This window comes from Larimichthys crocea, chromosome XIII (assembly GCF_000972845.2).
Source record: "Larimichthys crocea isolate SSNF chromosome XIII, L_crocea_2.0, whole genome shotgun sequence".
Classification (NCBI taxonomy): domain Eukaryota; kingdom Metazoa; phylum Chordata; class Actinopteri; family Sciaenidae; genus Larimichthys; species Larimichthys crocea.
In genome coordinates, this window is record NC_040023.1 from 30,016,902 (window position 1) to 30,033,777 (window position 16,876).

At 43.7% G+C, this 16,876-nt stretch overlaps 1 protein-coding gene across 2 annotated transcripts in view; it reads right to left on the reverse strand.

Moving 5' to 3' along the window:
• Positions 1 to 16,112, reverse strand: part of bcam (basal cell adhesion molecule (Lutheran blood group)) — a 48,094-nt gene extending 31,982 nt beyond the window's left edge. For both annotated transcript variants that reach the window (XM_019267206.2, XM_019267205.2), the window contains exon 1: positions 15,831 to 16,112. In XM_019267206.2, the coding sequence (XP_019122751.1) occupies positions 15,831 to 15,894 (64 nt within the window). In that variant the 5' untranslated portion in view covers positions 15,895 to 16,112. The remainder of the gene's footprint in view (positions 1 to 15,830) is intronic.
• Positions 16,113 to 16,876: the final 764 nt, after the last annotated feature.

A 16,876-nucleotide genomic window follows, 5' to 3' on the forward strand; every position in this document is an offset into this window, starting at 1 on the left:
ATACATGGGTAGGGGCAAGGAGACGGAAGAAAGCTGCACATGCACACATGCATGTATTTACACACCCAGTTAGCATATTTCAAATATCATTCAGCATATGGATTGGGCTAGCACGCATTTCATAAGTGGCACGCAGATCGCATAGTATGGGCACATATTTCCGCGATAACCTAGAGGGAATATGAGCTCACAAGCATACACAGAAACGCAGTGGAGTTAGCAAACTCCCCGTCTGTGTCAACCTTCCAGCATTCTTCACTAATCTGCACCATAATGGCACACCTGTCTTCTCCCATTCTCTATTACCTCCTCAGAAATGCAGCGGTGGCTTGAAGGGGAGTGGGAAAAGAGGGCACACTAAACGTATTCATGAACAAACAGCTGATCCGTCCTCTCTTTTAATTCTCTCTTTCTTTATGCATCCCACCATCTCTACCTTCAGCCCTCCCTCTCTTGATCCGTTTCCATAGGGAACAATTTTTTTTGACAAGTGGTGTAGTGGTTTGTCTATGCTTTAGAGGGGGTGTACGTTACCAGGGTAACAGACATAGAGGTTATTGTCATAGCTAGACAGGCATTATTGGTAAAACTGGGAAGGATGGGAACGAGAGGGGTTTTTTCAGGGGCAGCGGCAGGTCAGAGATTCGAACAGTGCAGGGCAGGGGGTGAATAACTAAAGCAGTGGGCAGGCGGGGTAGATAGGCAGGTCACATTATTATTGATTGCCTGACATTATGTGGACAGCAGGGGAGTCCACAGAGACAGACGAATAAATTGTGGCTTGACATCAAAGTCAGGCTGCTGACATTGAGCCTACAGGGGACAGAAGCTGCCCAAGGCTGGATTAGAGGTGGATAGATACACGTAGGCACGCACGGACACAAACACAGAAATACACAGACAATGAGAACATTGTTCAAGCGTTCAACTTGATAAAATGATGGTTGTAGAGAGAGAGCTTGAAAATGACAGAACGAAACTGGAGAAAATGGCAGCCATGAATAATTTCAATTCCAAGCTCTGATTTCTTTTTCATGAAGCCACTTCTCATAAATTGGATATTTTTCTGACTAAGACACCAAAAATGTCTAACTCATTTACACATCAAGGCTCACCAGAGACTTTCAGAAGGTGTATTATTCCAATCCTCATAAAATTCCAATCTGCTACAGAGCACATTTTTCATATTCATTAATGCTTCATTAAATTATTATTCATAGCTTGGATGGTGATGTGATTAGACAAGGAATGGGAGACAACAGACAAAATAATTAAGGAAATGAAGCTCAGATTTAAATATTCAACGCTCATTCTCATTTTGACTGATTCCAGGGATACTCGTCTGGTGACTCTGAAGAGCAAAACGGAAAATATGACGAACAAGAAGAGAACAAAGTTTTCTGACAAGATAACCTCATGACTGTTCAACATGATGTAGGTATCATTGTGTTAAGACCACGGGCACCATCATTGTCTGTTAAGTGATTGACTGTCCTGTCTAGATGGCTATCAGGCTAAGCTAACTGGAGCCTGGTGATAATATCTGGAATGTGAGAAACCCGAGAAAGACAAAACAACACGCGCTGCGACCTGCACAGACCTGCAGCTCCATGAGATGGTGGTGCGAAACATGATGTGTGACAGGAGACGGTGGGGGAGAGGGGTGAGGGCAGGTAAGGGCTGGAGGGTTTGCTGGAAGAGACAGCGAAGTCAAAAAAACAAACAGACAAAAACAGTGGGACGTCGTCATGGATGGAGAAAGAGACAAAGACAAGTGTTGGTGGGGGTGTGAGAGGAAGAGGCGAAAAGGTCAGACACGGCAATATGATTGAAAAAAAATGTCTCAGCCACATTCTGCTCCTCTTTCAACAGCCGCTTTTAACCCAGTGGACCCAACAGCAGGTTTGACTCGTACCTTCCCTTCCTCTGCTCACATAGTGCCCATGTCCTGCTTTTCAGGACAAAAATACCATCAATCCTTCGTCTCCTTTTAAGTGACCATACCCAAGGTCATATGCTGACGTGTGATGTTGTTGCCAATGAGATCTCACACCAGATGGGCCCGTGACCCTGTGGTTGATGCATCTCAATGCACCCACATGCTCACACTCACACGGTATATTCACCCTAATTTAAATAAGGCAAATTTACAAAGTTTCCCAATGACATTTCATAAGTATGATCGACCTTTTTTACTAGTCACTGAAAACTAAGGGCACGCCTGGTTAACAAAGGAAACGTGTAACTTAATGTACATGAGAGTTTGTCTTCAGAGGTAAAGGTTAAAACGGATTTAAGTTGTTGTTTATTTTAGTGATGACAGGAAAGAATGAAAATGAATTTGGCAACAGTTAATAATCAATTAATCCTTCGAGAAAAAGTGTCAAACATGATCTGGTTCCAGCTTTAATTGGTTTGAAATGATTCGAAATTCATTCATGAAAACTCAAACACACAAACCACGTGTGCAGCCGAGATACCATATCGAGGAGCAAAACAACAGATTTATGATGGCAGAACAACTTACGTGATGACAGGAAGATGGTGTCTGACAGAGATTACAAAGATGACAGGCGGTGACAGATAGGAAGAGATGGAGAAGAAAGCAGATGTGTCAAAACTGGCACTGATATGATATGCTAATCGGCCACATACCCAGATCAAAAGAAAAACTGAGTACAAAAAAAGAAGTGCGTCATGGTGTCCTTTAATCATAGCATACTGCATACCACAGAGGCAGACAGTATGGAGAAAGATTTGTTCCTCAATTAATATAGACTGTATCCTGGAGAACCAGTAACTTCCTAAAATAGAGAACCAGTGGCGCCAATAAATACTCAGTCCATTGATCTCGGTCCAGATCTTTAAAATATGACTTTATGTCTAAGCTTGGGAGATATTCAGCAAACTGGACTGTACTGTTTTTTGTTTTTTTTCCAACATGTCCATGCACACCAGCCTTTAAGATTGAGCATTTGTTCACCAAGCTTTAGCCGGAAAGAAATTCCTGGTCTCTTTCCAAGTAGATGAGTCTTGCTGTAGGTGTTTTACAGGAGCAGATGGTTCAGGTGGTTGTTTCAAGTGCTGGTCGTTTAGTATATTAAAGGAAACAAAACATCATATGGTAGGAAGCCAAGCAGGATGTGTGTGTGTGTGTGTGCATGTGCGTAAGGAGGAGGCTTATAGAAGTTTGTGGGAGTGTTGAAGCTTAACTATCAACACCTCGACTACTCTGGCACCATCGCATCCCACCTCCTCCATCTCTAGGCATCTGGTAATAATGTAGACACATTGGAGCATATGAAGGCAAAGGGAGCAGGAGCAGGGGGAGAAAGCACTGATGGGTGGAGGGAGGTGAGAAAAGAAGGGTGGGGTTAGAAAGATTTTAGAGGGCTAGAGACCATTCTGAGGCAAGATAAAGATAAAACTGTTGAGCAGCGTTCTTCAAATTTTTAGCCATATTTCATAGTAACGTATGAAAGATTAGAAACCATTAGAAAATTCCACTTAAGTTTAACACATGTTGCTGGAGAGAAAATATATATATAATATGTATATTACTGGACATCAGTGATCGTATGACTATATTCATAGCTTTCAGTCTGTGCTTTTCATTATTGGAGTGGGGGATGGAGTGATAAAGGAAACAAGATCGAGATAAAAGCAGACATGACACTATTGAACTTGTTTCAATTAAGGCAGCGGCGGCTGCGTAGCCGGACCCCCCCCCAACCGCATCATTCATCCATTATTCATAATGCGGTGTTCAAAAATCACAAACCAGCTCAAAAAAACATGCACACGTGACTTAGAACATGAGTAAGATATTCAATTTGCATTTCCAGAATTGTTTCCATTGTTCGGACATGACATCACTAATGTAAGCCTGTCCACTAAAGTCTGTATGTCACTAAATGCCATTTGAGAACAGTGTGCTTTTGTAATGCCGCGGTCAGAATTACACATTCTGCAGTTGGGTTGGGGGCCCTTGGGCGAATGTTGACATTTATGGTAGAGAGGGTAAAAGGGTGTTTGAGAGAGGTTTGCAGAGGCAGGCAAAAGCTTGTCCACACAGGTATATGGTAGGAAGGGGTAGAGAGGGGGGAAGAAGGGAAAGGACAGGAAGGAGGGGTGGGGGTTGGGAAGGGTGGGGGGGGGGGTCGTCTGTCAATTTCAGGGAGAGGTGAGAAGGACTAAAGAACTGTGAGCTGAGGTATGTGGAATAGAAGTAAGCCAAGTTGACGGACAGGAGACGTGGAAGCTGTCTATCATCAGCAGTGCTCCAGAATTTTCCATGACTTCAACTCTCCATCTCTGAGCAGAAAGGTAGCTGGGGGGCAGAGAAGCCAGCCCCATATCTCCATAATGAGCTGTGAAGCTCAGGCTGAAGTGGCAAACAAGGCAGCGAGACACATAGAGGTAACACTCCAGCTTAAGTTTTAGCCGGGAACAAGCGAAGGCAGATGGAATCGAAAGACAGAGTATATTGGGGACAATGTGTTCTATAGATTAAAGAGGTATTATATACATTTAGCATACTAGCCCCCAGATGCTCACCACCCTCTGTTGTCATAAACTGGTTGCTTCATCATAATATTCTGCAAATAAGCACCAACATATGGGAGCTATGACACACAATGTGCACCGAGCAAGAGTTAATATATGCAAAAAAAACAAAACAAAAAAACAACAACCATCTTCTCTGTGCAAAGTGTAGGGCTACAGCAAGGAATTGCCTCGAGTTTGCACAAACTGTAGTTATTTTTCACAGATGCTGCAAGTGAGGAATCAAAACTTGAGCAAAAACAGAACTTGCTGAACTCACTGATGGCTGAACATGCACATTTCATCCGTTCTGTAAAAAAAAAAAAATCTGGACAGGAGGTCTAAGTAGCGCATGGTTATTGGCATAATTTAACATGATTTCTGCAATCCAAACTTCTTCCCTCGCCCACATGCATAACAACCATATGTGAAAACAACCGATAGCGGCTTCTCTATTTTTCTGATAATTCATTCTATTTTGGATTGTACTGCACACAAAGCAGCTGCTGCAAACAAACAGAATCACTGCAGTGTGTCAGTGTTACCAGCCTCATATGGTTTACGGGCAGACCTGTGGACCGAGCCTGGCTCAAGCTGATATGGAGGTTGGTTTCCACGGTCCAGAGCCAACCGGCCAATCATTTGGATATTGTCTCATGTTTGTACTGGAGGCTTTGGCTGCCCTCTGTGAATCAACTGACTGATAATCTATTGCAGGGGCTGTGACCACATAGTTGAGTGGGAACAGACGGACACAAACAAGAAACATCAGAGTTAGCGAGCGAGAGTGAGACGGAGGCAGCGAGGCGGTGGGATGTGGTGTAAGAAATCAAATGAGCAGCAGGCAGAATTCTGAGAGTGGTGATAGGAATCACAGTAGTGAAAAGAGAAACCAAGAAGACAAGAGGAACTGGAAGAAGGTGAAAGTGTGAAGCAGAGAGAAGGGTCAGGAGACAGTGAAAGACAGAAATGAGGACACAGAGAGAAAGAGGTGCAGACGATGTTGAAGTGAACAAATGCAACACAATCCCGAGTTCACGACCGCCCAAGCTGTCTCTCGTCTTTCTCAGTCACAGCCACCGTTTCCTTTGTCCTGCTCAAAATTCTATCTCAGCCCAATGGGAAAAGAATAATAAAGAGGAAAAAAAAAGGAATGAGCACAGTGTAGGTGGGGAAAGGGAGAAAGTGCCCGATGAAGGACAGGAGGTCCTGTCTGGATACTTGGATACAACCGAGGCAAGGGAGGAGAGAACAGGTGGGTAGCCAGGAAGACAAGTATGCCATTGTTTGGCTGGTACCAATGTAACCATAAGGTCCATGTTGCCTCTGCTTCTAGCATGTAGCATCTCTCACTGATTTACCAATGAAGTAAGCATTAGCTCGGGGTTACGGTCGCATACTGAGCTTTGACTTTGTTTGCTCTGTCATGCCGATGGTGGACCCAGCTGAGATGCTCTCCTGAACCGTTACACCAACTGCCCTCTAAAGCAGCGCCAAATGAACACACACACACTCACACACACAAACAGATGGGGCGAGGTGGGGAGTGTGTGTGGGTGAGGGGCTGCAGAAGAGGGTGTAGGCAGTGGATGGTGGATTTTTTGGCCAGCTTTACCTTACTAACTTCCTTGCCAAAGGGAGCAGGCTCTAATTCTGACAGCCTGGATCATATACCACCAGCTGGTCAACCAGGGGCCACAACCATGGCGCCACAATATGACAAAATGAAAACAGGGGAAGGAACTACAATCAATTTTAAGACAAGAGGGTAAAAGAAAGAGAGGAATGAGAAGAAACGGGGACAGGAAGGAGGTAGTGAAGTTATTGTTAGATGAAAATACACAAAGTAAAGGTTGACTTCACCATTTTTTACCAAAAATATTAACTTGGAGAAATATTTTCAACATATAAATCCTCTAATCTACCTCACCATTTGTTCTCTATGAGGAAAGTGAATGGAAGGGGAAAGAAAGCCAGAGGCGGTTCTAGCCATGTGAGGCCTCCTGAGCGTACTGGTGGGCTCTCCAATAAGTCCCACACTGTCCCATCGCCAGCTGGTACTGCCATCGATGTGGGACACACACACACACACACACACACACCTATTTATAACCTCTGTTAAATCCAGATTCCAGTTCACATTGGAGTTGCAGTAATGTTCACATGCTCCTAACAGCCCTGATGGGCGCCCACACACACAGCCGGGTCCTGTCCCACACCCACAGTTAACTCTGCTTTTGTCACACACAAACACACATAGTGTGGTGTTAGTTTGGTTAATGGGGTTTGCATTCCAGACACACACACACACACACACTGAAGTCACAGATTCAAATAACCAGACACCCCCTCCTCACAAATATGTAAACGCGCGCACACACACACACATACACACACACGTTGACATACTGAAGCACCTGCACACATGCATGTATTCACCCATACGGTGCACGCACACACACACACACACACACACACACACACACACACGTAGTTTAAATATCAGCCAAGTACCAATGTTCGTCACCCTTTCACTGTGCCTCAGTGTGCTGCCTTCCTCTGCTACCTTCACTCTACACCTCCTCTCCCCCTTCCCCTTCTTTTCCTTTCCTTCCCTGCCTCTCTCTCTCTCTCTCTATGCTGTGTGTGTAATCAGCCCAGTATTAATACCTGCATTCCAACAGCCTACAGGAATGTCTTAACAATGTAGCCTTGTTCAGGTGCAGAGACAGAAAGACCTTGCTGAAAAATACATAAAAAGAACAAAACAAAACAAAAAACTCTGCAGTGAGGTGTCCCAGGGCTTCGGCTATATATGAATCACAGCACTATATGATTTGAGATGAGTGGAATACACTTGGCTCTCATGCTCCCTCTAACACTCGAGGCTAATCCATAAAAAAAGCCTTACATACATAGAGTATATCAGTCAAGTATACCACTTGTGTCCTTCACACATACAGACTCCATAAGCCCAGGAGGACTAGCAGGCTAAGTTGTTTTATCATTGAGAGATAATTCAGTATTATAGTTCACGTATTTTCAATGGCATCATCTTGTAATGATAGACAATATCATGTTGCTTTACAAATGGTTCAAATTATAGGTACAAAGACTGGCTGATTAATCAAATAGTCGGTCAAAGGGCCAAAAAACAGCACTGGAAGTCATTTTAAAAAGCCCAAAAGCCAAATGTTATCTCAGTTGTGGAAAATTGCACATTAAAACTAATATTTTGAGGTTTCGGACTATTGAAGTGAGAACAAAAGCCATTTGGAAACTTTGGTTTTAGGCATCTGTATTTTTTTGTGTTCTTTTGAAAATGAAAAGGCCAAAAATCGTTCATTTAAAAGGAAAAGGAAAATAAATAAAGCAGATGAATTAAAATAATTATGAAAATGATCATGAGCTGCAGCCCGAGTCCAAAATAAATCATCCAAACAGACGGCAAACAAAAAAAAAGAGTCAATAAATGTTTTTTGCTTTATTTGTTCAAGTTGTTGTATCTACACCATTCTGTGATATATTCCATTGTGGGGAAATATTCTCATTAATATAATGATATTGATTTCCAGCCGCAAGTAGGAGTGAGACATAATGAAAAGCACTGACATACTGAATGCTCCATCATCCTCTCCCCTTCCCTCCCTCTGCCTGTCCCCCTTTGTCAGGCCTTATTATTGAACATGTGTCCTCTCTGCCCCCACCATTAAGCAACCCCACCCTCGCACAGTGCTTTCAATGAACAGGCGCACGCACACGCACACACCTACACAAACACACACACAAAGTGCAGCGCACACTCCCAAACTGCTAATTGACATGGGGAGTCGGTACATCTTTCATCATTCTCCATGGAGACAATACTTAAAGTGTGTGTGTGAGGGGGTGATGTGAGTGGGCAACGGGATCAAAGGGGGTCCTCCAAGCTGCTTGTCCAAGACCTCTCAGCCTCTCTCACCACCCCGTAAGGGAGCCAGGAATGGACATACAGTATGTTCAGCTGATAAATAATAGTTAACTAAATTTAGTCCTCCCCCTGAAACATGCCCACCAGGGCAGAATGCAAAATGCTCTCGAGGCAAAACACTGGGGTTATAATTACTTTACCCCTTAATAACAAGAGGCTAAATCAGTTATCCACTCTGTAAATCTAACATTATCCCCACCAGTAACTATCCATCACGTTTGTTGTTCTGCAGATTGCACAGACGTGTAATTGGGAATCATTTAGCCTGATGGAGTCATAACCCAATTCAATGCTATTGATTTTGGATTAAATATTCATATGGAATGGGACCAAGCTTGTACTTTTTTCCTGTAAGACTGGATCAAAATGAAGCTATGAAACTCGACTCTCTGTATAGCCGGAATATTGACAACACAGGAGATTCAGGCAACAAAAACAAGTCTGGGAAAATGCACTTGCCTTAGCAGAAGTGCAAAAAAAGTGCTTTTCACCTCTGCTGCACCGAACTGATGCAACGTTAGAAATATTGTTGCACCAGCAGGAAGTCTTCTGGCTTGATTATTGTCATTAGCTGAACTGTCAGTCAAAGAAAAAACTGATTATGTTCCCCTACTGCTAAGAATCACCAGGGACACTTCTATTTGGCCCCTTCTGTTCAAGCTATTGTGATGATTAGACAACACATGGTCAGGAGGATGCATGTATTTTGTGTCGCTCCCCGGCAGGGATAAGAGACAGATGATGGATGGAGGGTGAGACAAAGTTAGAGGAGGAGAGAGACATGGAAGAGAAAAACACAGTGATAAAAGTGATGATTCACAGAGCTTGGCATAAAGTAGGGTGTGGCAAAGAGATTGACAAGCCAATTCCAGGGAGAAATGTAACTAAGAGTGAAAGAGCCTCATGCTAAAGTTAAGAACAGGATGTGACTTGAGGAGAATATTAACAGAACATGGAAATGTTACTCCTCTAAACTTCTCTTTCAAAGTCAAGTTCACACAGGCAGGAGCAAAGCCAATCGTGGTTCTGTAGTCGTTCTTTCAGAGGGGCTCAGGTAAGTGAAACCTCAATAAAACAAAGGCGGGCTATGTCCTTGGGCGAGCTGCCTGGCTCGGAAGCCCTGAAAGCTGACACTGGATCTGTTCAGTGATGACACTCTGGCCTAGCTCTCAGGTAACGTGGGGAGCCCCCGTTTCTCACACATAAAGACATGAGGTCATAGTGAACATGCAACAGAACCAAACACTTGTGTTGTAATACAAATACTACCTATGAATCTCACACACAAACACCTCCACAACCCCTCCTCCACCTTGGCTTTACTAGCGAGGAGGATTAATGTTTCCACTCCTGTCTCCCAGGTCCCCGCGGCCCAGTTAAAGTAATAAGATCTCATTGTCAAACAGTGACCAGGCTCAGTGAAGAGGTTAACCACCGCTGCTTAACCATTAACTCGATTAAAGTCAGGAGGGGGGGCGCAGGAATGTTCTCTGACGGATGGAAAAGGGAGATTGGACATGAAAAGTGGTTTAAAAGAGAATAAAGTAATCATGGTGGTTTTGGTCTACCTTTGTGGCTGCAGTTTGTGTAAATTTGCTCACGCATACGTGCATGCGTGTGTGTAGCCTGGTGAACTTTAAGTCACCCTCATCTCATGGTTATCATTATGTGATCAAGATAAGAGAGGAAAAGAGACCCTTGAGGCTCCACCGTCATATTACTGAAACCACTCCTTAGGAAGTAGGAATGCCTGGGTCAGAGGTGCACTCAAATATCTGTCCACGGGCTTAAAATTGCATCTCAGCAGCATGTGAAGTGTTTCCTGAGACATCAAATATATACTCTGATGGACAAGCAAGTTAAGTTACAGTTTTACTCTCTCCATCCCCCACACTAGGCCCAAGCCAGTGGTGTGGAAAGACATGAGGTGGTAATGGAACCCAAGTGTGTGTGTGTGTGTGTGTGTGATTGAAGGAAGGGGGTGTGACAGCGTTTTTTTTTTGGAGGGGTGCATTCAACAACTGCTGCTGAGGCAACTGTTGATGTCTGAAAAGCAACAGCTTGCGAGCTCCCAAAGGACGCTTTGCCAGCCAACAGTCAGATGGAGGGTTTAGGGTTGGTGGGGCACAGGGGTTAGGATTTCTTCTCCGCTGCCAGGAAAATGATCTCCTTGGCCTCAGATCCAGGCTTTTCCATGACATTCCCCATTCCTAATTGGTATTCCTCAATCCTGACATACTCCGCCTGTCTGATCCTCACTGCTGCTTTCTCCGCCTTAATCGCTTTTATTCGTTTTATCCCCCCTTCGCATGCTATTTGATTGATCAAAACAACTGGACACAAGAGGAGTGTTATAAAAAGGCATTTTACTGTGGCAGGCACGAAACATGTAGCTCATCATATTTTTTATGCTTGTTTTATGACACAGATTTGTACAGCGTGAAGCTAAAAAAAGCCAGTCCTGCTGCTTTGTATATTCCTACGCCAACCACAGTGAAAAATATAGGCTCTTTTCCACATCTTACTACAGCACTCTCCTGTTAAATGGATTGGCGCACTTAACCCTCATCTCCCGAAAGAGCTTTGTGAATTTTCAATTTTGCTCCAACCCTGAATTGCCTCCCCCACCACTACCAGCATACACACTGATAAAGAGACAAGGACAGACATATGGAGACATCAAGGCCTTTTTTTTTCAAGGCTGCATTTGAAATTACCCATCACCATCATCTTCCTCCCCTGAGACAAAAAAAACAAGACTGCACAGAGGCAACACAATAGTCAGCTGTAATCATCTTTCATCCCATCCCTTGATCTCGCTCTCTGCCATTCCCTTGCTCTCGGCTTCCTTCCCGCCCTTCCTACAACTCTTATTAATGACAAGACAACATCCTCAAAGCAACAGGCCAAACCAAAACAACTTCCTTTTCACCTCTTTTTTGCTTCGTCTTAATATTCATCTTTAAAAAAACACTTTAAATTCAAACATAGACAGTGACGGACCGTACAGGAATGCGTTTTAGTGAACACGCCATGTGGGGGAGGGAGGTCATTCTTATTTTAAAATCATCAATAGCGGCCATAAATCTGCTGAAGAACGGCTCTAGGGATGGGCGTAAAAAGGCAAACAGAGCCCTCTCCCTCCTAAACACAGCGGGCAATCTTCCTGGTGCTCTACAGGGTTATTAACTGGGAGCCATGCACAAAAGCACAGTGGTCCACACAGGTTAAGACAACATGGTAAATCACAGCAAGCAAACACAACTGGACATACAAAAACCTACCCTAGTGTCACTGTAGAGGACAAAAAAAAAGTGGGATGCTAAGGGAAGAAAGATATGGGAACAAAGACAAAGCTAATCTGGATACACCTTTTAATACACCCTTTGTTTATGTATGAGTACCTGTGGAAGTGTGTGTGTATAATCACAGCTTTGGCTGCAGCTCTTTTGAAGCTCTCTGTGGGGATACGAGGATGAAAAAGCATTGGGATAAACTTGTCCGTCTCCGCTGTGAACCACAATATCATTCTTCAAACCGGGATTAACCCAGTGCATCCAACCTACCATCAGCGGGTGCCCAATTGCTGGTGCCGATCTCCAGCTCGTCAGCCAGTGTCAGCTATGAAACTGCTGTAATTGACTTTAATGTGTCATTCACTGCAGATAATAAACACTAGTGGGTATGAGAAGGACTGGCGAGTTCAAATGCCATTCTGAGAGCTCACTGATGACTGAATAGACTCCCTAACACAAGTCAACCCTTTATTTTAACTGACTAATGTTTAACTGGTGCCCCACGCTTGTTCATCTGAGTGAAACCACCAGTCAAACCACAAGAATGCACCCTGGCTGTGAAGAGACTCCAGCTCTTGATGGTGAGATGGAAGCCGCATTGTCGCTGCTTGTTTGTATGTGGATTAGTCGTGGTGAGAGAGGGTTTTTAAAAGGCGAGAAAGGAAGCCCTTTTCCATAGAAAATCAAGGTGGTGACGAACAAACATAGACATTACAGTGCGAGCTACAACGTGTCCAGAGGAATGCCACTCATTCCATCCCGGTGCTTTACTCCGTCACTGTCACACACACACTCACAAACAGAGGAATGAATGAATCACCTCAATTACTATGGCCCTCACCATTTCAAGCCCCCCCCCCCCAAACACCAGAAGCCTAAATAACAAGGGGGCAAACATAGACTTGTTCTCCCAAAGCAGCTACCATCAATCTGTCACTCACCTCTATACGAGCTAAGGTTTCCAGTGTTGCATAACACCAGGATCCTGCTCGTCTGTGCGTTAATTTGTGGTTGTGTGAGCGCACCCTTATCGGTCAGCGAATTTATGTTACTTGCGCATGCCTATGGACATTTTTTTCAAGAATGCACATGTGTGTATGCTTGAAAAAGACCAACTGCAAGTGCCCCAGGACAGTTGTAAAAGAGGTCCCCTGGATTTTTATCTCCTCATGGCTAAATGGCTCTTTTACTCGCCTAATACCATAATAATTACACATAGCTGCAGGGGGTGCACTTTTTGATGCCGTGCTAGCAGGGGGGGACAGAAATTAAAAGTGAGGAAATGACTGTGGGAATTAAGGCAGCCATAGACAAAGTGGCTGACGCTGCGTGTTAGACTTTAACACCTTGAACTCAGCTGATGCTTGTCACTGCGATTCTTTCCAGCTGTCAAGTAACTACTTTGGAGTCTCTACAGTTTAGCTCAGACTCATCTCACCATTTGATTCTCCTTTTGTCTCTTTACCTCAATGTTGCTTTGTTCTTTTTATCCCCCAAAACCTGCAAAAATCCAAGTTTAGGGAGAAAGTGAATGCTAAAGTTAGTCTGGAGTTATTACGTTTATAAAATCATCCCAAAAACTACCTTATGTGATCTTTAAACTACCTCATGAGGTTAGAGTTGTAATAGATTTACTTTACATCCACTTAGAAATTGTGTTTCTAATTTCGGAAAGACTGCTAGCACAATCTTGGGGCACCTGATATGTGAAGTTAAGTTATATTTCACCATATTTTCTGCTGTTGACGTCTGTACTGTGATGAAAAAGGGCAATGGCATCTCAGGAGCGCAGAGCAGGAGCCTTTCAGCAACATGTTTTGGTGAGCAGGGTCAAAGGGTCAGCGCAATCCTGGGCACAGGCATGCTGAGCAGCTTGGCCCATCATGCAACCACATATCCATGTGTCACAGCATGCTTACAGAAATGCAGGCATACATGCTTAGTGGTATGTAGCCACATATACAGGTGACGACACACATCTGGGTGTTACGTGTCTCCTCCTGGTTCTATTTAGTGCACCTCCATGCTCAGAGGGGACATAAGTTGTGAGTGTGTGACCATCAGTTGTGAGAATGTGGGTCTGCGTGACAGAATCCCAAAGGGACCCAACAAGAGCTGCTATTATTAGACAAAACTATGCTAGAGAAAGCAAGAGGCTTCAGTAACAAAGGAATTTGGCTTTTTTTTTTATTTTTATCCTTTGATCAACATTTGTAGAACCAAATTGAAATAAAGACTTTCCTTCCTTCAGACTTCAGAGCGGCATGGGGGTGAGCGGGGTGAGCTCAGCACCTGGAGCCGAGCCTTTAAATCAATGCACCACAGCTGTACAGAGGGGTGTGTGATCTGCACTGCATCCATCAATTACAGGGTGCTTTTTAGTAGGCGTCTGTTTAAAAGGCTCCATGAAGGGCAGACAAACAGCAAAGCGCAACAACTGTCTCTGAGGCCAGAGAGGAGAGAGGGGGCAGCCATAAAAAACAAAGATCTGGGGAAGAGGAAGAGCTAAACCAGGTAAACTTTGAGGTGGATGCTGATATGCAACTATAAAGAAATAAAAAACTATATCCGCTACACACTGAAGGTCTGAAAAATTAATGAAAAAGTACAAAGACAATGAATGAAAGAAACGGAAAAAAACGAGATAGACACCATAGAGAGAAGGGAGTTGCCCCGCAGCCCCGCCCTTGCGCTCATCCTGCTTCAATTCAAACCACCACAGGCTGCCTGCACAGGCAAGGAAGAACTTTCACAAAATGCCCACAAACGCTGGAGCAAATTCACTCTTGACACACACACACACACATCACACAGACAAAACTACATCTTTAGGACTCACTGAAAATGGTAATATATATGTCAAACACATACAAAAATATAAACAAGTAAGGATGTTAACTGTAATATTGCAGTGAGACTAAAAGAGGTTTTAAAACACCATAAAGTCCAGCTGAATCATCATTTTATTAACAGCGCTCTAATTCCTCTGGGACAGTTAGAGCATAAGCAAGGGAGATAAATCTGCATAGTAAATGAATGAGTCAACTTGTAGAGCAGCACAGCAAGTCCTTAAATGAATCTATACTTGGATTTTGAGCAGTGATGAAAAACTTCATCACTGAGATCATGTAAGGCCAAAGTCAAAGTTGGATTTAAATTGGCTTAGTCTCTCTGGCAGCACCCAGGGGTGATGTGGGTGATGCGCACTGCCAGCAAAGAAGACGTAAATCCCGCAGATCAGACATCAAAGCGTTGGAAACTGCACCCAGCAGCCAGACATAGAGAGACTGAACGAGATATGGTTTTCAAAATAAAAGCTGAAATATTGGTGTCCAAAAAAACACTTTTTGGGACAGCTTTTACTGTTTTTAATTAAGTCTGCACTTTTTTTTTTGTTCTTTTTTTTTTTCAATTTGTGTTTCTTTTTCCCCCCTCAGTTCAGTTCACAGTGTGTTTCACTGTGGCTCCATCGTAGAGGTGTTTAGGCTGTGTTGGATTAGAAGCGGTAACCGTGTGTGCCGCAGTCCTGTGCGCTAAAAGAAGTGCACTCCAGTGCGGAGCAGCAAAACGACAAAGCGCCACAATTACACTTCAAATCATCCCAACAGTGTGTATAACATACCAGTAGTGACCTGACGGCTATTGTTGAGTATTTTTTATCCCCCAGTTAAATTACTGTTGAAACAAAAGGACTTGTTCGATACGCGCCGATTTCGGGTTAAAGCCAATTTTCCACCTGCTATTGGCGTGTTTCGCACAGCCTGATAAATTGCTTACCACTATAAAGCAAATGTTACCAAACTTCAGAGTGTTCGGGCAGAACAAGTAAATGCTTCGCTTCTTGTTACGACATGTGCGGACAGGTTTGGTTTGTAAGCGGCGGACCTCTTAACTCCAAAGTGTAAATCTGCAGCCTGAAGACATGAAAAACTACCCAGCACAGTGTCCGAAGCATTATAAAGTTACTAAGAGCGGCTTTCATTAAAATATTGTAACGGGAAAGTATCAAATAGACTTACCTTGAATTACCCAGAGCAGCAAGGTGCACCAGAGCGACGCGCGTCCAAATGTTATCCCGTCCATGGCTGCTTTTCTAACTTTTCTTTATTTATTTTTTGTGTGTGAAAAGTAGGATTCACTTTGTGTTTGAGGTTGTGGAAATCTGGCAGGAGCAGCAGCAAAGTCTTCTATCTTCTTTCAATGCTCCAAAGCTCTCTGGACTTCTCTCTCTCTCCCCTGCAAAAGGAGTGCCTCTCTCTCTCTGCCTTACGCACACACACACACAGAGAAATCTGATGCTGGTGGTAGTCTTCTTGGTTGATATATTTGCACAAAAGGTGACCCACCCCCTCCTCCCAATGCAACCCCCCTCCTCTCTCTCTCTCTCTCTCTCTCTCTCTCTCTCTCTCTCTCTCTCGGAGTGAAAAGACCTGCTTGACTAATCGCGTAGGACTACTGGGGCCCGCAGGATTTCTTTAAAGGGACTTAAAAGTGATTTTATCATGAGGCTCTCTGACTCGTAGCAAATCCAAAAAACGCAGACAAAATAACTAAAGTTTTATCTACAAAAAAAAAAGAAAAAAGAAAAAGAAGTACAGGAAAGAAAGTACAGAATAGGTTCACACTGAAATATATTTCTGTCACTGTTATCCCAGTTTGGACTTGTTTAGAGTATTATCTGCATGGCACACTTTATTGTGTATTTACAGCAATGACAAAAGACTCCCATTAATCTCAATAAAAATAGGCCGCAGAACACTTAACTGTTGCTTAAGTAGGACAGTTTATCAGTTGAACACTACAACACTGTGCTCCCAGAGTGCAGAAGTTACTTGTGGCTCCTACAGTCTCCAAAAGTAGAATGGGAGCCAGAGCCTTCGGTTATCAAGCACCTCTCCTGTGGAAGCAGCTCCCAGTTTGGGTTCAAGAGGCAGACACCCTCTCCACATTTAAGAGTAGGCTTAACGTGTTCCTTTTTGATAGAGTTTAGAGTTAGGTCTGGTTCAACTGAGTCCTGAGTTTTTGCGTTTTCTCGTCTCACAGTGACTGTGGTTGTTTGTACCTG